At 38.1% G+C, this 21,510-nt stretch overlaps 1 protein-coding gene across 1 annotated transcript in view; it reads right to left on the bottom strand.

The window, feature by feature from the left end:
- snx16 (sorting nexin 16) overlaps positions 1 to 20,835 on the bottom strand; it is a 29,393-nt gene extending 8,558 nt beyond the window's left edge. The window contains exons 1-7 of the mRNA XM_020923176.2: positions 20,696 to 20,835; positions 10,887 to 11,078; positions 9,864 to 9,932; positions 9,211 to 9,446; positions 7,546 to 7,632; positions 962 to 1,110; positions 813 to 882 (exon numbers count right to left, since the gene is read on the bottom strand). Of these exons, the coding sequence (XP_020778835.1) occupies positions 813 to 882; positions 962 to 1,110; positions 7,546 to 7,632; positions 9,211 to 9,446; positions 9,864 to 9,932; positions 10,887 to 10,977 (702 nt within the window). The 5' untranslated portion in view covers positions 10,978 to 11,078; positions 20,696 to 20,835. The remainder of the gene's footprint in view (positions 1 to 812; positions 883 to 961; positions 1,111 to 7,545; positions 7,633 to 9,210; positions 9,447 to 9,863; positions 9,933 to 10,886; positions 11,079 to 20,695) is intronic.
- Positions 20,836 to 21,510: the final 675 nt, after the last annotated feature.

The following is a 21,510-nucleotide window of genomic DNA, read 5'->3' as shown; positions in this document are numbered from 1 at the left end:
ATTCAATATTCATTTTCGTTGGCCCCATCTGTAGTAAATATTATTGGCCAGTAGAATGTTGTGATGTTATCTGAAGCCCGGCCATACCACGGGAAACTCTGAACAGATAAAGATGATGTAACAGAAACAGGGGCTGACGTTTATTGGGTTTGGCGGAAGTTCAGAGGTTTACTGGGGTGAAGCAGCATGTTGGAGCAGAGAGGGTATGCAGCCCGAGCCCTCAGTGGTTTAAAAATGGTATCGGAATCATAACCGGACCTGAGTTACAAGGGTCCTATATTACGCAAAATTGACTCTTGTGAAATTTAAGCCATGTTAGAATGTTGTTACCTCCTCGTAAACAGACCTGGAGTTGTGTTTTGTGTCAGTCACATGTCTGAGTAACCCTTTATTTTCAAGTTAACAGATAAATTTTACCTTTTGTTTAGTAAAGATTGACAATTCCATCTAAATGTTTCTAGTGAAGGTGTGTGGAGTTTAAAAACACAGTGGAGCACTCCCTGTATCACCACATGACATCAGAAGGTGGAACAGTTTTCAGTTTGAGAGAAGAACTCAGCCTAAATATGCAGAATATGTGTGTTAAACATGTGTGAATGAAACAAAACACAACTCCAGGCATGTTTTTGACGAGGAAACAACGTCAAGTACTACGAAACCTTTAACCTGTAGATAGACAAATTTTTTCTCATTCTCAGTATTTGGACAGGCGCATACAAAAGCTCTGAATAGCACTGATACATGATTAGCTGCAGATAGATTTAATGGATTAAAAGATAAGCTCGCATTATATGGTAGCCGTTTTGTTTTACCCTGCTCTCCTCGAGACTGTCGAAGGGTCCTGGTGGATCGTCCAAACACAGAAACTCCCTCACTGCCTGACTGTAAAACACAGAAATCATTTTATTTAAATAATATTTCATTTCGGCAGTGCTAAAATAAAACATGTAGACACCCTCACCAGTGTGCAATGTCTTTGTGAGCGACCAGGTTTTGTAGAAAGGCCTGAAGACCCAACTGTCTTTCCTCCAGAAACTCGCTGTCGTAGTTGTCTTTGAACCAGCGCTTTGGAGGCAGAGCCAGCCGGAAACCAGGGAACAGCTCCTTTAACTGCAAACAAAATACAGAATTAAAATGAAAATTACATAATTATTTTACAAGGACAATGACATTTTAGAGCCTATCCATGGGTTTCAGAATGACTGGGACCATTGTCAAAGCAATTAAAAATGTAAAATACAACATAACAGGTTTAAAAATATCTATTAAAGGGTGGACCTCGGAACAACTGTACATAAGACCTAAAATTGTGCACCACTTTCTTCCATTTTATCAAGAAGTTTAAATGTTGATGTTAATTAATTATGATACTTAGTTTGGGCTATAATACTTTGATGTACTGTTACTGATTTGTTTGTTTCTTCTTGCTGTATTTATGAATATGAACTGGTTTGATGATGCTCTGACAAAGGAATAAAGAGTAGAGGCAAAATAAGCTCAAGCTTCAGCCGACACCTTTTCAGTCAGTGTATGTTAAATATGACTGTCTGTGAAATAATGTCAGAATATACCTGTGCCTGAAATAAATTAAGCAATCAGATTAATCAATCAAAAGCCAACACATGTCACAACTGCATACTACTTTAAAAGAGAAGAATGAAGGATTACAGCATCTCTTTTCCCATCAACTCTAAAGCCATATTATGTACCTTCTGGGCCAAAAAAAAAACAGATTAGAAAGGAATGTTTTTTACATTTTGGTTGTGTTTTTGTGCACTCAAAAACTTGAGCCGGCTTGCATCTCCACAAACCTGACTCTTATTTGGCCTGAAGAAGCCTCCTCCTGCTTGTTTCCATAGAAATGTTGTTCCTTTGTTTATGTCTTCCACAGCATGTAAACTACCTCTCCATGGAGAAAGTTACAAATAGGGGTGTGCAAAAATATTGAAATATCGTATTGTTTAATGTGACAATACAGTATCAATATTGTGGGCTGCTGTATCGATAAATCATATTTTAGGTATATTTTACTAAATTATTTTGTCACATCACTACAGTTTTGTTGCTTGTTTAGTGGATGGAAACTTGTTTAAGTTGACATTTTCACTGTTTTGATGATTAAAATGTTTGTGTTTCATATGAACTTTGCACAAGAAGTGGTTTAACAAAGACTTTAAGCATCACAGCCATGATTAGACATTATTTTTACTGAACCATTTTGAATCGATTTGAAATATATCGTACTGAATCGAAAGTGCACTGTATTAAGATATTTATCATATCGTGGCCTATGTATCGAAGTATGTATCGTTTCGGCAATTTCTTAATGAAACCCAGCCCTAGTTATGAAGCATGATTTTAACTTTCTACTTTTATTGAATTGTGCAGGTGACCTCCAGAAAATGACATACTGTATCTCAAAACTGCTGGGAACATGAGCTACAAATGGATACAGAAAAATAGGAAAGTACAAGAGAATGAACAGAACATTATTAAATCAGTAAGAAAAATACATGTAATTAATTTCCATCCACCAAACTTATTTTCCGACGCATACATATCCGATTACATGTGGTTAATGATCACTGTATTCTCAGATGACTGGGCGTGTTCTTCTGTTTTGAGATTTTCACATCAACAAACACAGAACGAAACAAATGACGAGGAACAACAGCAACCTCCCATTGGGACCATCATAAAACCTGGTCATAAAACCTCCCTCCCATAAACCTGAATGGGGTGAAACCATAACCTGCCCCTTTGATCTGCGCTGTCTGTCTTCTGTAGGAGCTCTGTGGGGGTATATTAAATTTCACCAGGAGGGGGTGCTTTAGAGACACTTAATCCATACACTGACAGAGCCCAGGTTGTGGAAGTGTTTGTGATTAAAAATGTTCAAATACCAACAGGTCAGTTTGTCATTCCTGGACTTAACTTTGACCCAAACACAAATAGAAACAAAATAAAAGGGTAGAGCAGCCAAGATTGTAAAGTTATAGTAATATGATTTTAAAAAACAAAAACAAAACAACATTGCTTTGCTTTAATTATTTAACTGTACGGAAATAAAGTTGGTTATTACAATGGAGACGAGTTAATGGTCAGATCTACGGAGAAGCAAGCTGGCACATAGTAAGAATTTGTGTTTTTAAGATATTTTTGAGTTTTAAAACATCTGTAACTGAACAAATGCAAGGCAGATGTGTTTAATGCCCTACTGTAAAACATTCCAGGCAAAGAAATAACATCTTCATGGAGAAAAACAAGTAGCGGACCCTCCCTTCACCTTAGAACACATTTGGCAAGGCCAAGGCCCCCAAGCCATTTTATGTGGCCCACAAGGGGTTAAAAGGTATAATTTATTATTATGTTGTGACTCTGTGCCGCTACTACATCTCCCACAATGCACCGCAGTCATTTCCCGTGAAGTGACTGCATCTCGCCACTAGAGAGGCCGAGAAAACTCATCATGTTTCCCCAAAAATGTCCAAGAAAAGGAAAATTGACACAGAAGGACGGCTATTTCATGAATGTTATTGAAGGAGTAATGTGAATGTTTTAACTTAAACCTTTAAATCTAATCCAATCCACTTTATTTCTATATCACATTTCAAAAACAAAACTGTTTCCAAACAATACAAATAAAACATATCCAATAGAAATATAAAGTAAAGGTATAGTTAACTCTACTAGTCCTCATTAAGACAATAAAACTAGTGAAATAAGAGCAAGAATACCAATAAATTATACAAAGGTAAAAAACATAAAAATAAACAAAATGAATAAATATGAAATGAAAAATCAAATACAGACTTTTACAGTTTTGTAACATACCGATATTACAGTTACAGTTGCAGTCTCAACTTTATAAAAGGCCCTTTGATGACAAACATGATCCAAATGTGGCTCTTGGTGAAAATGAGTTTGACACCCCTGCCTTAGAAGTTACATAGTGCACCTTTAAAACAACAGTATGTAACTCGTGTTTATTGCACTGAAACTCTTAGAAAAACATGTGTCTTTACTGTGAGCAGGCTTGCATCTCCACAGATCTGGCCAGGCTTTTTGGAAATCTTTTCCATAACTTTTTCATGACCTAAAGTGAATTTTCCATGACTTCACGGCACCTACATGTGTAGAATTCAGCATACTTTTAGGGCTAAATATGAAATGAAATTATAGTTTTTTAACATTCAAATACAGCCAGTGCATTTATTGTCGTCTCTTTAAAACAAAAGGTGCATATGTTCAGAAATAATCATAATAGTCCAATGAGAACAAAACGCTGTAGTTGCGTGAAAGAGATGCTAAAATTCCAGGACTTTTCCAGGATTTCCATGACCGTGGGAACCCTGTATTTTGTTTTTAAGGTATTTTTGAGCTATAAAACATATGTAACTGAACAAGTGGAAGGCAGATGTGTTTAATGCCCTACCGTGGAACATTCCATGCAAAGAAATAACATCCCCATGAAGAAAAAGCAAGTAACGGATGCTCCACCTTAGAAGTTACACAGTGCACCTTTAAAGTAACAGTATGTAACTTCTGAGCCATGTTGGTTGTGTTTATTGCACTGAAAATCTTAGGGAAACGTGTCTTTATTCTGAGAAGGTTTACATCTCCACAAACCTGACTGTTATATGGCCGAGAAGAGGCCTCTGGTTATAATCTTCAACAGTGTGGCATAAAACTTATTTATCTGTTATCTATCTCTTATTTATCTATGATCAGAATTATGGTTTTAATTTTCTGTTTTCATGGAATCAGGCAAGTGACCACCTCCAGCAAATTTAAGGGACCAAAACTCCAAAAATTTCCAGTTTTTCAATCATTCCATGCCTGAGTTTGTTTGTTTTTGCGGAAGATATTATCTCAACATTTCTAAAGTTTTCCAAGTCTCGTCTTCACAAATAACCAAAAACAGAGTGAATTTTGGCAAAAAGTGCGTCACTTTGTCAGGGAATATTACTTTCCTAGTTACTGAACAAAAGCGTGAGCAAAAACGAAACTTTCTGAGTGTTAAAGGGCATGTGAAAATTTTTCAAATTTTTTTCTAATTGTGACATGGTTTGGTGGGAGTAGTAACATTTGTGGTCAATATTTATTATGGTTTTACATCAGATAAATGGCAGTTTGTGGTAAAAAGCTGTGAAGAAAAGTACGAAAACACAGGAAGCTGAGTTCTTACACAAACACACTTCTGTCGTCAACATGGAAATTCCATCCAAAATGTGCAGGCAATCTGACATTTTTCTGACATTAAACATTAATTTAACAAAAAATACAGGTGTTGTTGTCATTTTTATTGGTCTAAATCAGGAGTGGGCAATTATTTTTTCCTCAGAGCTACACGAGAAACAGAAATTATTGTGGAGGGCCAACATGCTTAGCTCAATTCTGCATAATATTAATTGTATTTCTTTATAAAAATCAGTAAATATCATTGTTTTGATGTGCTGGTAAGACTTAATGTTAAGTCTAATCAATGAAAAAGTGAGGCTCTCTTAAAAAAAATGTAGTTAGTAAAAAAAACCCTCTAAAATAAAAGCAATCCAGCTTTAGTCCATGCATGAGGTAAAATGATAAAATATGTTTATTTTGTAAGTAAGTCTTTATTTATATAGCGCTTTCACAGACATTTTTTGTCCCCAAAGACACTTTACAGAGCATTATTCAGCATTATTCATTCAGCATTATTCATTCACTCTATACCCTGGTGATGGTAAACTTCTACTGTAGCCACAGCTGCCCTGGGGCAGACTGACAGAAGCGCGGCTGCCATGCCACTCGGCGCCATCGGTTCTTCTGACCACCACCATCACTCACACACACCACTTTCATACTAGGCAATGTGGGCGAAGTGTCTTGCCTAAGGACACAATGATTGAATTGATTGGATTCAACTGACCTTGACTATCAACTGTTTATGGAGACCTGTAGCATGTTTTGGGTTGATGGGGGAAACCGGAGCACCCAGAGGAAACCCATCCAGACACGGGGAGAAACATGCAAACTCCACACAGAAAGGCCCGGGCGAACCCAGGGATTCGAACCCAGAACCTTCTTGCTGTGAGGCATGAGTGCTAGCCACTCAGCCACAATTTCCAAATTGTCATAAATGGGCCGTATGTGACCCAGGAGCTGTTTAGTTTAGTTTAGTTTAATTTCATTTAGTTTTGTTTTGTTTCGTTTAGTTTCATTTAGCTTCGTTTAGTTATTTGTTTAATGAGACAGGGACAGTGCACATATACATTAACCTTAAAAAAAGAGATGCTCTGTACCAGGTTGTAGGGCCAGTGCTAATTTCCACCTGTAGTCCCTGATATTATAGTTGATGTTATCATTCATAAAATCAAACATACAAAGAGAATAATTTATAATAACATTTCTGTATCCTCATTCACACCCATTTCTCTTAGTATCTTAAAAACATCATCCTTCAATTAATTCACTCCAGAAGCCCAGATCTGTTCTAAATTATAACAAATGTGCAATTAAACCAAGTCTTGGCCCTTATTAACATTATGGTTGCTAGGTAACAGTTAAGGCATTACCTCTACATACAGTATGTAACATCTGTTGCTCATGTCCAACAAAGAAGTAAAATTATGAACTTTGCCAACATTTAAAAAAAAGACAAATCTAGGCAAGAATAGTAGTGAAATCTTAAATATAGATTCTTTAGGGCAGATATGTCAGACTCAGGCCCGGGGTGCAAATTTGGCCTGCAATATAATTTGGCCTGCGAGATCATATCAAATATGTATTAGAGCTGGCCCGCCGGCTACAGAGAGGCTACAGAGAAATTATTTATTTAAAATTTTGTTATTATTTTATATTATACTTGTTCTGGATTCAATGTTTAAGCAAAACTGTTATTATTATTAAAAAAAAGGTTTAACATTACATATCTCGAAAGAAGAGAAAACATGCAGATGTTGTTGAAATTTTTCAATAAATATCTAGTTTGGCCCATGAATTTGTCTCAGTTTTTAATTATAGCCCTAATTTTCCCCTTAATTTTGATGCTAGGGGGTCTTCTACATGTGTGTGTATGGCAGAGTATTCAGCAGTTACCACAGTGACACAATTCAAACACAGCCAAAAAAGTTTTAACCTGGCTGAAAACTCAAGAAAAAATTCTAATGGATTTAAACAAAACAAGGCTGTGATAAGTCCGAGCGATCATGGTCCTGTTTAGGTGTTTGATTTTCAACAAAAAAGCTGAAAGTGACAAACTGAAAAACTTTTGGCTAATTTATATTATTAGGTGATATTTTCAGCGCAAGAGTTTGTTTTCATACTGGACAGTTTCGACAGCTCACGAGCGGTTTTCCTCAGAGTGGAGCTTTTGACAAGCTTGTGACTGTAATGTTATGTGCGAGGGACTTGTTTAACAGGAAAAATCAGCTCACCTTTTGTACCTCCAACTAGGTCAGGTGTTTCTGTTCAGATTGTGTTTAAACAAAGCTCAGCTCAAAGTCTAACAGAGCCTCAGACAGAGCAGAGCCTACAGTTAGCACGCCCAAACGAAAACAAACGCACCTTGTCGTTCAGTCTGGAGAAGTCTGTGTATCGCCGAAACACCACCCAGCTCTCCTCTGATGACTTTTTCACCAGGATCTTATACACCTGTAGAGAAGAAAGTAGAAATCAAATTAAAAAATGTAAAAAAAATACAAATTATTTAGTCTAGCCTACAATTTTGTTATAAAAAAGCAAGCACAGGTAACACAGGGCAATAGGACCAAACCAAACTGAAATTCACGATTAACTTTTATTCTGTATCTAAACAGAAGACCATTCCTACCACTTTTAGTATGTGCTCAGCTGAATAAGTAAGTTAGTTTTACACAGATAGATAAAAATGTCCAAAACTTTTAACTCAATAAATCATGGGCTCATTTGAAGTCTATTGGCCCAAGGTTGCTGAGCACATGTGCTTCTGATCTTTAATAATTTCTTTATACTGTACAAACAGCTCTGGGTCTTACCACTGTTAACTGTTTAAAATGCGTTAGTTCTGTTTTTCACATTTTTAAGACGGGTAATTTTCAGATACAGTGTATAAAATAAAAAAAACTGTAAATACCAAATGCTAATCTCTAGTATTTTTAATAATCAATCTTCTAGTGAGGCGGTAGCCAGGCTGGCGCGACTTAGTGCCTCCACTCAATTTCATCTCTTTCCAGTAACCAGGTCAGGAATCAGAATACACTAGATGGTTTATAAGAACCTCAGAAGTTGTAGACCGCGCACTGACCAATCAGTGAAGAGCTGTGAAGCCATGACGACAAACAAGCGCCTGTCTGGGTCCGTTTTGTGGAACAGCACAACAGTAAACAAAGCGGTCGAGATGGATGAAGACGAAGACGGACATTCTGTGTTGGCAATGATTCCCGAGATCAAGGATTTAAAGTTGGAATAAAGAGAATGTTTGGTGAATTTTATCAAGGGGAAAGACGTTATCGCCCTTCTTCCTACGAGCTTTGCTGCATTACATACGTCACAACCAAATAGCAGCGATTGCCTAAATAAAAAAAGTACCCGCCCACCGTCAAGCAAACGAATCCTAATGCTGTGAGGTCAGACGGTTTCCAAGAAGTGAAACCGGTTGCTGATTCAGGCTAGTAAAGGCAGTGCTTCTCAATTACTTTCTGTTACGCCTCCCCTTAGGAAAAAGAAAACATTTTGCAACTCTCCACTCTCTGTCGCGACTACAGTGTTTATAATCACAAAGCAGAATGATTGTTGGCAATACTCGGCACATTTCCACTGAAAAAACTCAAGCAGCTTATCAGCGTGATTAGGGCGTAATTGTCTTTAAGCAACACCGTAATTTATTTGGCTTCAGGCTGTCCACTGCCAAAGTTTATAGACACAGTAAACACACCCGTCTTTTCTCGTTTTCCCAAGCCAAGCGCTACATAAGCTTCATCATGTTTACTCGTCTTAGCTTTCGGAGGAGACTGTCGTTTGTTTTATTATCTCCGCCTTTCTCCGCCTTTGTTTTCATCCCAGTTAAATATTTTTCCATGGTGTCTCTTGAGGGTTTGTTCTCTGCACACATCTACTGCTCTATGCTCGATGCAAAAAACCCGACACTATACTGCCAACTACTGTAGTGGATATGCAATTACATTACACCCCCTGGCATCGCCAAACTATTTGAGAAGGACCGTAGTAAGGCAAAATTGAAGAGAAATGTACCGTGAATTTGGCCCTCTCCTCCATGACTTCATAGCCCAGGACGGTGGGGGTGATGGGGCGCTCCTCTGGCTGCCTTTGGGGGCTCCTCTCCGGGTTGGAGATGGAGCGTGGACAGGTGGAGAACTCTACAGACGGCTCCAGGGCGCCGTTCACTCTGGCGCGCAGTACTGGGCTCTGGGCAGGAGGGGGTGTCCTGCTGCGAGACGAGCGGGAGGACCTCCGAGAACCAAATCCACCTAGAGAAGTAAAGACGTTTTTTATCAAAAGAAACATTGAGATTACAAATTTTTTTCACAATTACAGCCATCATAAAAGAATACAACTCTTTTTTTTTTTAATCGATTTCTATATTTTCATTGTCTCACATCAGATAAAATGACTGAATTAAAGTTATTTTTTTCCAAGTAATAAATTTAAATCTCCTGCTTGTAAAAAGTGGCTATGAAAAGGCGATTTACCAGCAATCAATTCTAAACAGGAATTCAATGGATTTGTTTCTGTTATGGTTATTTCAGCTCATATACAATGAATAAAATGAATAAAATGTACAAAAAATGAAATTAAATCAGGCATATATTCAATTTTTCTAAATTGAAAGGAGCTTTTAATGATTTATTTATTGTGTTTACATTTTTGTGACTGTATATTCATACCTCCACCACACTCTCGACCGTCTCCGTTCAACCTGGGGCCAGAAGAGTCCGAGCTGCTGGATACGCTGCCTAAAAATAAAAAAAATAAAAAAATTATACATCAAAAGATAGGCCTTAACGAAAACCTTTCCTTTTGTTTGTAATTTTGAGACTTAACAATTAAAAAAGTTGCAGCATGAGAAATCACTATCCACCTGTATGATTCATTTTAATATGAGAACAGGAAACTATACGATGCAAATTAGAAATACATTTTACTGAACGCTGAGAAAAAAATTTACTTGGGCTGCAATTCATCGTATTTAAATCAAAAGTAAATCGTTTATTACAGAGCTCAGACTTAAATTTGATCAAATGTATATATATTCATTTGCTGTTTAAGTTGGGGGTCATCTAAAAACATTTTTTTATAATATCCACCAGAAATGACCACAAAAATAAATAAATATATAACTCTCAAGTATATTTTAAAGGTGTATAATTTTAAGGTGTGTCACTTTTTTGGTGGAGCGTCCATCAAATGCTTTTCTCCATGGAGATGTTATTCCTTTTGTCTGGAATGTTTCATAGTATTAAACCATTAAACCTTTCTATCTTCATGGAGACTGAACCATGCCAAGTTACAGGTCAGATCTGTGGAGAGGCGACCCCGCTCACAGTCAGAACGCCTGTTTTTCTATGTATTTTTGAGCTATAAAACCACCAGTAACTGAATAAATGTAAAGTAGAGCTGTTTAATGTCACACTGTGGAACATTCCAAGCACATATTTCCATAGAAACATGAATGTGATGGACCCTAAGCCAAAAAAGGTGCAGGGTTTATAAGATTTATCTTCTTCCTGTTCCTTTTGTTCATGCAGCAAATTGTCAGATTTTTTGTTGTTGTTATCTTTAAATCGATGCCAACAAAATAATAGCACGAGCAATAATTAAAATAAATTTAAAAATTAATAAAAAGTTACATAGTGTACCCTTAATCATTGAGATAGCAGTAATCTTGTATTTATTGTATTCACCCAGACCTAAAGACGAAGCTCTCTGAGGCCTCCTGAGTTTGCTCCCCGTCCTGGAGCGGTCCAGGGGCAGAGGGACGGGCACAAACGGAGACGCCATGATCCTCAGACCCGAAACAAACTTCAAACGAGTCAACGATTCTCCACCAGGTAAAACTCTTCAGCCCGGAGCCCTCAGCAGCACAGACAAAGCATCAGAGCCTGCAAACAGAACAAGGTAAATGTAATACAAGTTTCTCTAATCTGGACAAGAGTTTAAAACTTATCTCAGGTTATTCATCTTGTTTTCAGATTTATTATCTACTTACTAGTTCGGAGACTGATTCATTCTAGTCTAGAGGTTGTTTTTTTTAAGATCACAAGTAAAATGATCTTGCTGCATGAACAGATAATTTCACCACACTTTTAAGTCATTTTCAGATAGATTTAAGTGTTTATAAGTAAAATTTTGGCCATATTTTTTTTGCAGTGTGCAGTTTTTAGAATAGTATCTCAACGGGAACCATCTGGAAAGTCCCCCTGGCTGGACGGTCCCCCTGAATTGTACCCTTTATGAAACTAAGTTAGTTAATCTATATATATTGATTTTTTTTTTTTAAATCAGCTGCATCGACCGACGTGCACCTCAGGAATTTTCAAACTGCACATCGAAACGACACAGACAACAAGGGGAAGCGACGCAGACAAGAAGGGCTATGATTGGTCTGCTCTACATCCGCTCTACATAAATTTCTGGTACTCCGCGTTCCTGCTTCATTTTGAATACATGAACGCCAGTTTTAAATCCTAGCCCCCTAGCGTTGTGGTGGTGATTTACTTCATGGCACATAGACCTTGACACAGATCCATAAATCAAAAACGACGGCGACAAGGCGACGGCGGTAGTGTACACTGAGTCGATGCAAATCTATGGCTACATTTACACTGAAACAAATCACTGTATCACCATATCACCATATCGGTAACGATTTGCGTCCAGACATGTTTCTGTGTCCGCAAGCCTTCCCTATCCACACAGCTTTGAGCGTATTTGTTTAGGTTTTACAGAAACTACACTTAAAACCACATGGCTAATTTACATAAATGAGTGCTCAAAAAAACAGCTCAATCCTTGTGCGCTGATGTGGTTCAGCTTCTGTTGGACTAAAGGACATGAATCGGTGGAATATGAGTGTTCTTTCTGTGACAGAGGGGTGTTCTGCTGATGGTGAGTCTGTTCTGTGTTTCTATCGCATTGGAGATGGTTCATGTTAAACTTTTCAGAGATTATCTCTCTGCAGGTCATACGCACAGACTGTATATATGAATGGACATATATTCTAGGTGAACTACTTCGCGGTGTATAGACCAATATCAACGTATCAACATTTTCAGGCATCCACATGGTGCTGGATCAGATCTATACTCAAATGAATTCGTGGGAGATGGTGGCACCAGATCATTCCGTTTATGGAGCCGTTTTCCATCGGATTAGTGTGGACGAACACTTTATCCACAACGAAAACGACTTAAATACATAATAATGTGGATGGGGCCTATAATTTGGGCTTGGCGATTTCACTGACAAGGGTTGCCATAGCAATTAGATTGTTGATTTATATACACAAATCAAATATAAACATCTGTTGCATTTTATGCATAAACAGATAGAATGCGATTACGTAACACAAAGTCATCGTTGTCATGGAGTTTTCAGTCCAGTTCTACACACACTGTATGTAAAGGTCATTTCAACCCAGACTCAGCCAGTGAACACAGACACTCAGCAGAGCTCGTGAACTTTTACTTTCGCAACATGTCGTCGGCAATGAATTTCACAGATTTCGCGCAAACCAACCCCGAAACCAAATACGAAGTTTTGGGAGTCATCGGAGAGGGCTATTACGGTACTGTTACCAAGTGCCGTGATCGAGTGACAGGGGAACTTGTCGCTTTAAAACGCCTCAAAGATGATGGCACCTTCTCCAACAATTTCCACTGGGAGATGGAGATGCTGAATTACATCAAGGAGGAGCTAGACCCAGACAGCTTCAATCTAGTCAAACTGGTTGACTGTTTTGACTGTGATGGCTGTGGGTCTCTTGCTTTTGAGATGCTAGACGTAAGTGTCTACAATCTCTGGCTAAAGATCAAGAGTTTCACGCTGAGCCAAATAAGACCAATGGCGAAGCAGCTCTTGACAGCTCTTCATGGTCTACGTTGTGTTGGTGTAATGCACACGGACATCAAACCAGACAACATTATGCTGGTGAACCACAAGGAGAGGCCATTCAAAGTCAAGTTAATAGACTTTGGATTGGCAGTGTACTCAGGACAAGATCTAACTGGACAGGTGATGCAGCCAACTTCGTACCGTGCCCCAGAAGTAACTTTGGGTCTTCCACTTTGGGAGGCTGTTGACATGTGGGGTGTGGCTTGCTGTCTCCTTCACTGGTTTGTCCGAAGCACAGACTTCATTGCCTTTTCTGAGTTTGACTTCCTGAACAAGATTGTGCATTTCTTTGGGGTTCCACCAGAGAAGCTCCTGAACGAGGCGTTGTACACGCCCATGTATTTTGTTCAGGAAAACGCCACGTGGAGACTTAAAACTCTGCAGGAGATTAGGAAGACAACTGGGATGAATCCTAAAATGACACTTCACAAGCCTTCAGCGACAAACCTGGAGCAGCTTATTAAAGATTCAAGAATGTTTGTCTCCCATCAAGAGGAAAGAGATATGGAGCAGTTTCACGACCTGCTCAGTAAAATGTTTAAACTGGACGCGGAGGAGCGGATCCTGCCATCGCAAGCCCTCGATCACCCATTCATCACCATGGAGCACTTACCTGATGGTGATGACTACACAAAAAAGGCTCACGAGTTAATGTGCGTCACTGAGGCTGAGTTTGGACCAACACAACAACAGACCAACCAAGCAATTACTGAGATGGATTTATTATTTCCTAAACCAGATGACAACACCTGGGATTTGGGGGACAACATTGTTTTCATAGCAAGTCCGTCCATGTCAATTGGATCTATTAGTGGTAGCGACACCAGCAAATGTATCACTAGAGCTCCAGGTGAGGTTTCATTTTTCGGATCTGAGAAGTCCACAAAAGATCTGCCCACCACTGGAGATACAGGGTTTCGAGAATCTCCAGGAGAAATAGAAGTTGGAACAATATGGATATCCTCTGACCTCCCAAGAGAAGGCAAAGTTGATGCTTGCAAAATCCAACAAGATGCACTGGAGACAGACAAAGAAATTTTAGAAAGACTGAAAAAGGACCTGCCTGACTATGGTGAAATACTGGAGGACATAGAGAAGCTCTTCCAGGATGGAGAAGCTACAGAAGCTGAGCTTAGCCAACTGACCCAGAAAGCCTCCAGGTCTTTCTTTGGCAGGCTGATTCCGCTTCGTCTCCGGGTGCTGTTTTCAAGACTATTTAAGCTTCGGAAAACAAGCACGAGCAGGCCAATCTTCAGAAAACCAAAATGGCTCCAACGTATTACTGTGTTTAGAAGGTCTACCACATCTGGACCTTCAAAACACTAAACTGACCCAACATCTGTGGTGAAGAGAAGGACATCATCTCTCCTGCGACTGAAGTGACTCAAATTCACAAATTCATTTTGTGTTGAATAAATAAAAATATTACTGCAAACTGTAGTGTAGTGTTTTTTCTAGTATCTCTGAAAGAACACATATTATGCAAAGTTCCATGGAGATAGACAAATTTAATATCATATTCATATGAATTAAACATACTCCACTTGAAAGGAGTGTTCAGAAAATTATTATAATGTAATTTTAGCCATATCACACACACAATCTCCGTATTGAGTCATTGGGAACCAGTTGGAAAGTTGTACTGGCTGGAAAGTCCCCCTGAATTGTACCCTTTATGAAACCAAGTTAATCTATATACATTTAAAACATTTTTTTTGTTTATTGTATACATATCGTACACACGCAAGTTACAATATATCTCAACACATCTGTTCATACAAACAAAACAAAAAAAGATGTGAGCTCAAACACACAAATAGAGTAAATACAGTGTGTCAAATTACTCATCAGGAATAGTCCACAAGTGAAGCACACACTTTATGTATAGTCTGTCAATTTCATTAATCACTCAATCGCCTCTGGTGAGTAGGAGTGAGTGCTGCAATCATTTCACGATTTTATCTTAACTATGTATTTCACTGAAATATGTAAGACCTTCCCAAAAGTGATTCTGAATGATTTTTGAACAAACTCTGTAGCTTTCTTAGTTTCTTGTGTGCTGCTTACAAATTATGTTCATGGCAAGCAGATAAGGAAATAATATTACAGGACACGGAACAAGAAAAAATGAATTAAAATACGATTGGATAGTAAACGTCTGCAAGAAAATGAGGCTTATATTGATATTACATACTGAAAAAATGTATGCCGCTTCGGGAAGATCGGTATAATGACATAAAAATGGCCCGACATTTGGTCAGTTGAAGTTGTGCAAATCAAAAAAATAACAAGATGGTAAAGCTTGAAAACATGGAGTGTCCAGCACAGTCTCCAGACTTAAACCCCATTGAGCTGGTTTGGGATGAACTGGACAGAAGAGTGAAAGCCAAGAAACCTACAAGTGTCACACATTTATGGGAACTTCTGCAACAGACTTGGGAAGAACTTTCTGAAAAATATTTGATTTTTATTGTAAAAACAACGAGCCACGAGTGCGTTCAGCTGTTATATCTGCCAATGGTGGACACTTTCATGAATCAAAAGTTTAGAGTACATTATGGTCAACAGTAAACAGTAAAAATTTTTTAAAAGTGTGGTGTTCTAAAACCTTTGACACAGAATCTGTACTGTAACCTGCACCAGCATCTTTCTTATGAGTCTGTCTTGGTTAATGTATTGTTGTGCACTGCCTCTGTGCAAATAAATATCCAAACCAAAACAAACCATACCAAGTAATATGCAGTAAATGACACTGGTGATAAAGGGGGGGTCGTTTCAATTCAATTAAACTTTCCTGTTAGGATAACCAACTTCGTCTGATTCGGTCCAGGCTCCGAATTAAACTGTTTACAATATTTTACATTCATTATTGTGAATACGTAATAATAATGGGTTACCTTTGCTGTAATTCAATATTGCTAAAGGGATTAAGAACAGCTGGAGCCCATTTTACATACGTCTTACTGTGAAATACATGGAAATAATTGATATATTATTATTATTTAGTTATAGTTTTATATTTCGCTCAAGGTCTTTTGGGGGAAATAAAATGGACAGGGCCCCAAAATTAAACTAATGTCATAAAATATTTTATGGCAGGTCTAATGCAATCCAGATTTTTAATAAAGCTATGTACTACATGTCCATTCAAATCAAAGCATATCAGGAGATTATAAAAATGAAAAGACTTCAGGTAAAAAAAGTAGGGTATATTAAATATGTCAGCTGTTTTATGTTTTTTTTTTTTTATCTGTCCATTTTAACAGTTAAAGGTGCAGTACATAACAGTCATTAGTCAGGTTTGTAGAGAGGAGATGCTTATTTGTCAAAGTAAGGTGAATAATTTAGTATATTTTAACTAATTTTAAACATTAACTAAGGGCTAACTAAGGGAAAATCTCCGTCAACTAGATGTCAGTGAACAAGAGATGTCAAATAAAATGTGCGTGGCAAAAAATCTATATATATCATACGAGAAAATGTTTTTGTTTACATCCGGCTTTTCCGCACATGCGCAGCGGCTGGTACGCATAAAGTCAGTGGGGTCGCTCGTTTGTGTTTGCAATTGCTTTGGGTATGTCTGTCATGAGATAACTCGCATTATTTTGAAGTGGGTTTTGCATTTAATTGTTTTGACATGACTTCATCATCTTACTCTATGTTGAGGATCAAAAACGCTACTTTGAAAAGTTAAAACTCGCAGATAACTGTTGACAATGTTGATGCTGACTTGTTGATATGGAGGCTTTTTCCTACCAAAACGGCTGAGGTTAAAAAACAATAAAATACTCAACAAGAAATGTACATGTCACTTTTTAAAAGCCAGTGAAAAAAGGAGTGATTTAAAAACAAGTACAAACTCCACCTGTCTAATCTGGGGCAGCAACAGAAAACGCATGGCCCCCACTAAGCTCAAGTTTAGTCTTTGGGACAGCGAGCTGGAGCTGGTCTGCTGACCTGAGAGCGGGAGAGGAGAGGGGGCATAAGGGTGGATCAGGTCAGCGAGGTAGGAGAGCGTTAGGCCGTGCAAAAACTTAAAGGTAAATAAAAGAATTGTGAACTTGACTCTAAAACACACTGGCTAAAATAGGTGAGATGCTCTTCTGTTTCTGGGTCGAGTCACTGAGTTTTGAACCCAGTGCAAAGAGGAAAGTACATTTTGGCTGACACCAACATAAAGTGCATTACAATAATCCAATCTGGTCATCACAAATGCATGTATGACCGTTTCGAAATGTTCTGCAGACAAAATGGTGTTAATTTTGGTCAGTTGTCTTAGCTGGAAAAAAATAGACTTCATAACATCACTAATTTGCTGAACAAATTTTAGATCAGGGTCCAAATAATCAAAACTATTGTGATATGACCGCGTGTCTGACCCAAACTGCACTCACAAGACTAAACCTGCACAGGACTTCATGCAAAAACAACCACACATGCAGAAAAAGTACCATGAAACTGTGTACTTACATGTAAAAAGGTAAAATAACTCCCAAAACATCAGCTAACTCAAACCATAAATCCTTATAATCCAAAGAATACCACAAGGCTGCTTAGTCAGAACACACATCTCTTTCTGCTGCACTTTTATTACGCTCTGGTTTGTTTACTGACAGAGAACTACGGCTTGTTTAACTTAGTCCTTGCATCCTGGTCTCTACCCCGCATGATTGGCACTTACATTATACAACATAATTCACCATATCAATTACATTTCCCAGCACAAATCAATTGGGAACACCGGCATACGCTTTTCTACTGTTGACACATTGAATTCATAACAGAAGTGTACTGATTAAAGTGGCTCTTGTGAATAAACTGTTAAGGGCACTGACAAAACGGCAACTCGTGTATAGGGTGACCAGATTTTCAAAAGCAAAAACTGGGACACTCGCAGTCTGGAGTTGTTGGTAATAATAAAATTGTGAAACAGGCGCATGATTAAGGAAAATTGTTATGCTGTCGACACATTCATGATTTATTCACGACTAACATGTGAGTCAGTATAGTCACGTTTTCTTTGTGTTTTGGTAGGGTGACCAGACGTTTTTGTTTGTGTTTGTGGGACAGTTTTGAGCAGATTTATCCAAAACTATAGATTTGTTCTAGTTTTATACAAGAAATGCTCCAGGTGTCCCTATTTTTGACCAATCTGATCCCTGTTGACAGTAAAGACAGGCATAAATTGTCATTTGTTTAGCTAAAATACTGAAAATTTTGCTTTAAAATGACCATAAGAAATAAAAAATGCACCGTCAGCAGTCCCTCAGATTATAAAAGTAAGTTATGAATGGGCATTTAGTTCCAGTTACGCTCTCCTTTCACAATTTTATTTATACCAACCATCCCAACTCGGGTGTGTTTTGAATTTTGAAAATCCGGTCACCCTATGTTCTGGCCATTTTTAAGCAGCTTTTCTGTATTTTACCTAAACAAATGACTGAGTTTATGCCTCTCTTTAGAGTTGGCAGGGATCAAATTTGTCAAAACTCGGGACATGTGGGACATTTCTTGTGTAAAACTGGGACAAACCACTGGTTTTGGATAAATCTGCTGTGACAGGGGACACAGGGCTCAAAACTGGGACTGTCCCGGGTAAACAGGGACATCTGGTCACCCTGCGAGTCCAGCTGAGCCACTTTACACCTTGAAATAAGAAGTAAAGCAGTGAAAAGTCTAGAATAGCTGTGTTACAAATATAGGAACAAATAAAGCTATGGCAATGACATAATTAGTAACAACAAGTAGATATGCGTGACCAGAATTTCTAAATCAAAAACTGGGACACTCTCCATTTGTGGTGGTTGGTAATAATAAAATTGTGAAATGAAACGAGTGCATAATTAAAGAAAATTGTTCTGTACTGTTCTGCATCGGCCCATTCACGACTAACATGTGTCAGTATAGTCACATTTCCTTTGTATTTTGGTGATTTTTAAGCAGCTTTTCTGTATTAAGCAGCTTTTCTGTACTAAACAAATGACAAGTTATGCTTCTTTTTAGTTGGTAAATATCAAATTTGTCTAAAATAGAGACACCTAGGACCAGATTTTCAAAATTCTAAAATGAGACACACTCGGGTTGGAGTGGTTGGTATAAATAAAATTGTGAAAAAAGCATGTAAGATTGTGCATTCTCGTGTAGGGCTGGGTATCATTAAGAAGTTGCCGATACGATATATACCTTGATACATAGGCCACGATACGATACATATCTCAATACAGAGCACTTTTGGTTCGATACGACATATTTCAAATCAATTCAATACGGTTCAATATAAAATAAAGGTTAAATCATGGCTGTGATACTAAAAGTCTTTGTTAAACCACTTCTTGTGCAAAGTGAACATGAAGCGCGTCCATTTTAATCATCAAAACAGTGAAAATATCAAATGTGTCACATAAATGAGTTTCCTTTCACTAAACAAGCAAAAAAACTGTAGCGCTGTAACAAAATAATTAAATAAAATACATGAAAAAATTATCTTGGTGTTATATCATTACAACAGCCCACAATATCAATACTGTATCATCACATCAAATGATACGATATTTCGATATCTTTGCACACAGCCCTGTTCTCGTGTCATAATCTGAGGAACTTGTGACGCTGCTTTTTTTTTTCCTTGCTGAATGGCCATTTGCAAACATGGTTTTCTGTATTTTGGTTAAACAAATGACAATTTCGGCTCCCTTTTACTGTTGGCAAGGATCAGATTAGTCAAAAATTGTGATAGTCCTGATTTACTCTTAGTTTAGTCCTGGTTCAGATCAAATTGGTCAAAAATAGGGACACCTGGGTCATTTCTTGTATAAAACTGGGACAAATTACTGTTTTTGGACAAATCTACTGGGACACGGGACACCGGGCTCAAAACTGGGACTGTCCTGGGTAAACAAGGCCGTCAGGTCACCCTCTGAGTCCAGTTGTCTCTGTTAAAAAAAGCGCTTACGTGGTCAAACCTGGCAACAAAAAAAGATTAGTTAGAGCTATTTTTACACCTTGAAATAAGTGGTAAAGCAGTGAAAAGTCTAGAATAGCCGTGTTATAAATATAGGAGCAAATAAACCTATGGCAATGACACAAATACGTGACTAGTAACAACAACTAGATAGGAGGAAGTTGCACGAGATGTTTGCGTAGTAGTAACCCACACTTTTTTCCATTCTACGACATGTGTTTATTTTTAGCTCATTTACAAACCACAAAACCCGAAACAGACCCAGAATAGCATCGAAAACAGCATACGAGTGGGCAGATTTACGCTTGTGCTTTGCATATTTAACACCGCGAACATAATCAGAAATTCATGCTTGTTGTTGTTAAAAGTGCAACTTAGCCGCCGAGCTAACATCAACACTCCTACTCATCCTCTTTAATTGTCACTATTTTAGGCGTATCTTTGCAATAAAAAGTTAGACAACCGTTTAATCGTACAGTGCACATGCTGTTAATTATCCCAAATTTGTCACAACGATTAATAATAAGTAATAATTTAAGTATTTGAGTGAAAATCCATGTAGCATCTGTTGTGGCTAACTAGCGTGCTACATGTGTTAGGCTAATCAGTATTGAAGGATGCGCGGTGACAGTGGTTCCGACTTACCGCGGTGTTTGGGTCAAGTTTGTTCACATAAAGTCCAGTTTTTAGGGAGATTGATGGTCCAGTGAATCCATTGTGTTTACCGGGATAACGTTGCTTCATCGGTTCCTCTGAGGCTGCTTAGTACCGCATGGTTTTCTGCGCACTGACCAGAGGGGGGCGCTGTTACACTAGAAAGCAGGTTTTCTCCATAGACTATTAACTATTAACTATCAGTGTTGGGGAGTAACGGATTACATGTACCGGAGTTATGTAATCAGAGTACAAATTATGAGCAAATGTATTCGATTACAGTTACTGTTTTAATGAGTGGTAATTGAATTATAGTTACTTTGTTGAAATAAATGGATTACACGGTGGTATTTTCCTGTTTTCACATTTTGGGCTAAACCAGGACTAAAACCAGGACTAAATCAGGACTAAACCAGGTCTAAAGCAGGACTAAACCAGGACTAAACTAGGACTAAAAGCAGGACTAAAACCAGGTCTAAACTAGGACTAAACTAGGACTAAACCAGGACTAAATTAGGACTAAACCAGGACTAAACCAGGACTAAACTAGGACCAAAACCAGGACTAAACCAGGACTAAACTAGGATTAAAACCAGGACTACACTAAGACTAAAACCAGGACTAAACCAGAACTAAAACCAGGACTAAACTAGGACTAAAACCAGGTCTAAACCAGACCTAATTCAGGACTAAACTAGGTCTAAAAGCAGGACTAAACCAGGACTAAACTAGGACTAAAACCAGGATTAAACCAGGTCTAAATAGGACTAAACTAGCACTAAAACTAGGACTAAACCAGGTCTAAA

The sequence above is a fragment of the Boleophthalmus pectinirostris genome, unplaced genomic scaffold (genome assembly GCF_026225935.1).
Source record: "Boleophthalmus pectinirostris isolate CB_2022bp ecotype Guang Dong unplaced genomic scaffold, ASM2622593v1 HiC_scaffold_15, whole genome shotgun sequence".
NCBI lineage: Eukaryota > Metazoa > Chordata > Actinopteri > Gobiiformes > Gobiidae > Boleophthalmus > Boleophthalmus pectinirostris.
This window is presented reverse-complemented; position numbering and strand designations above follow the sequence as displayed.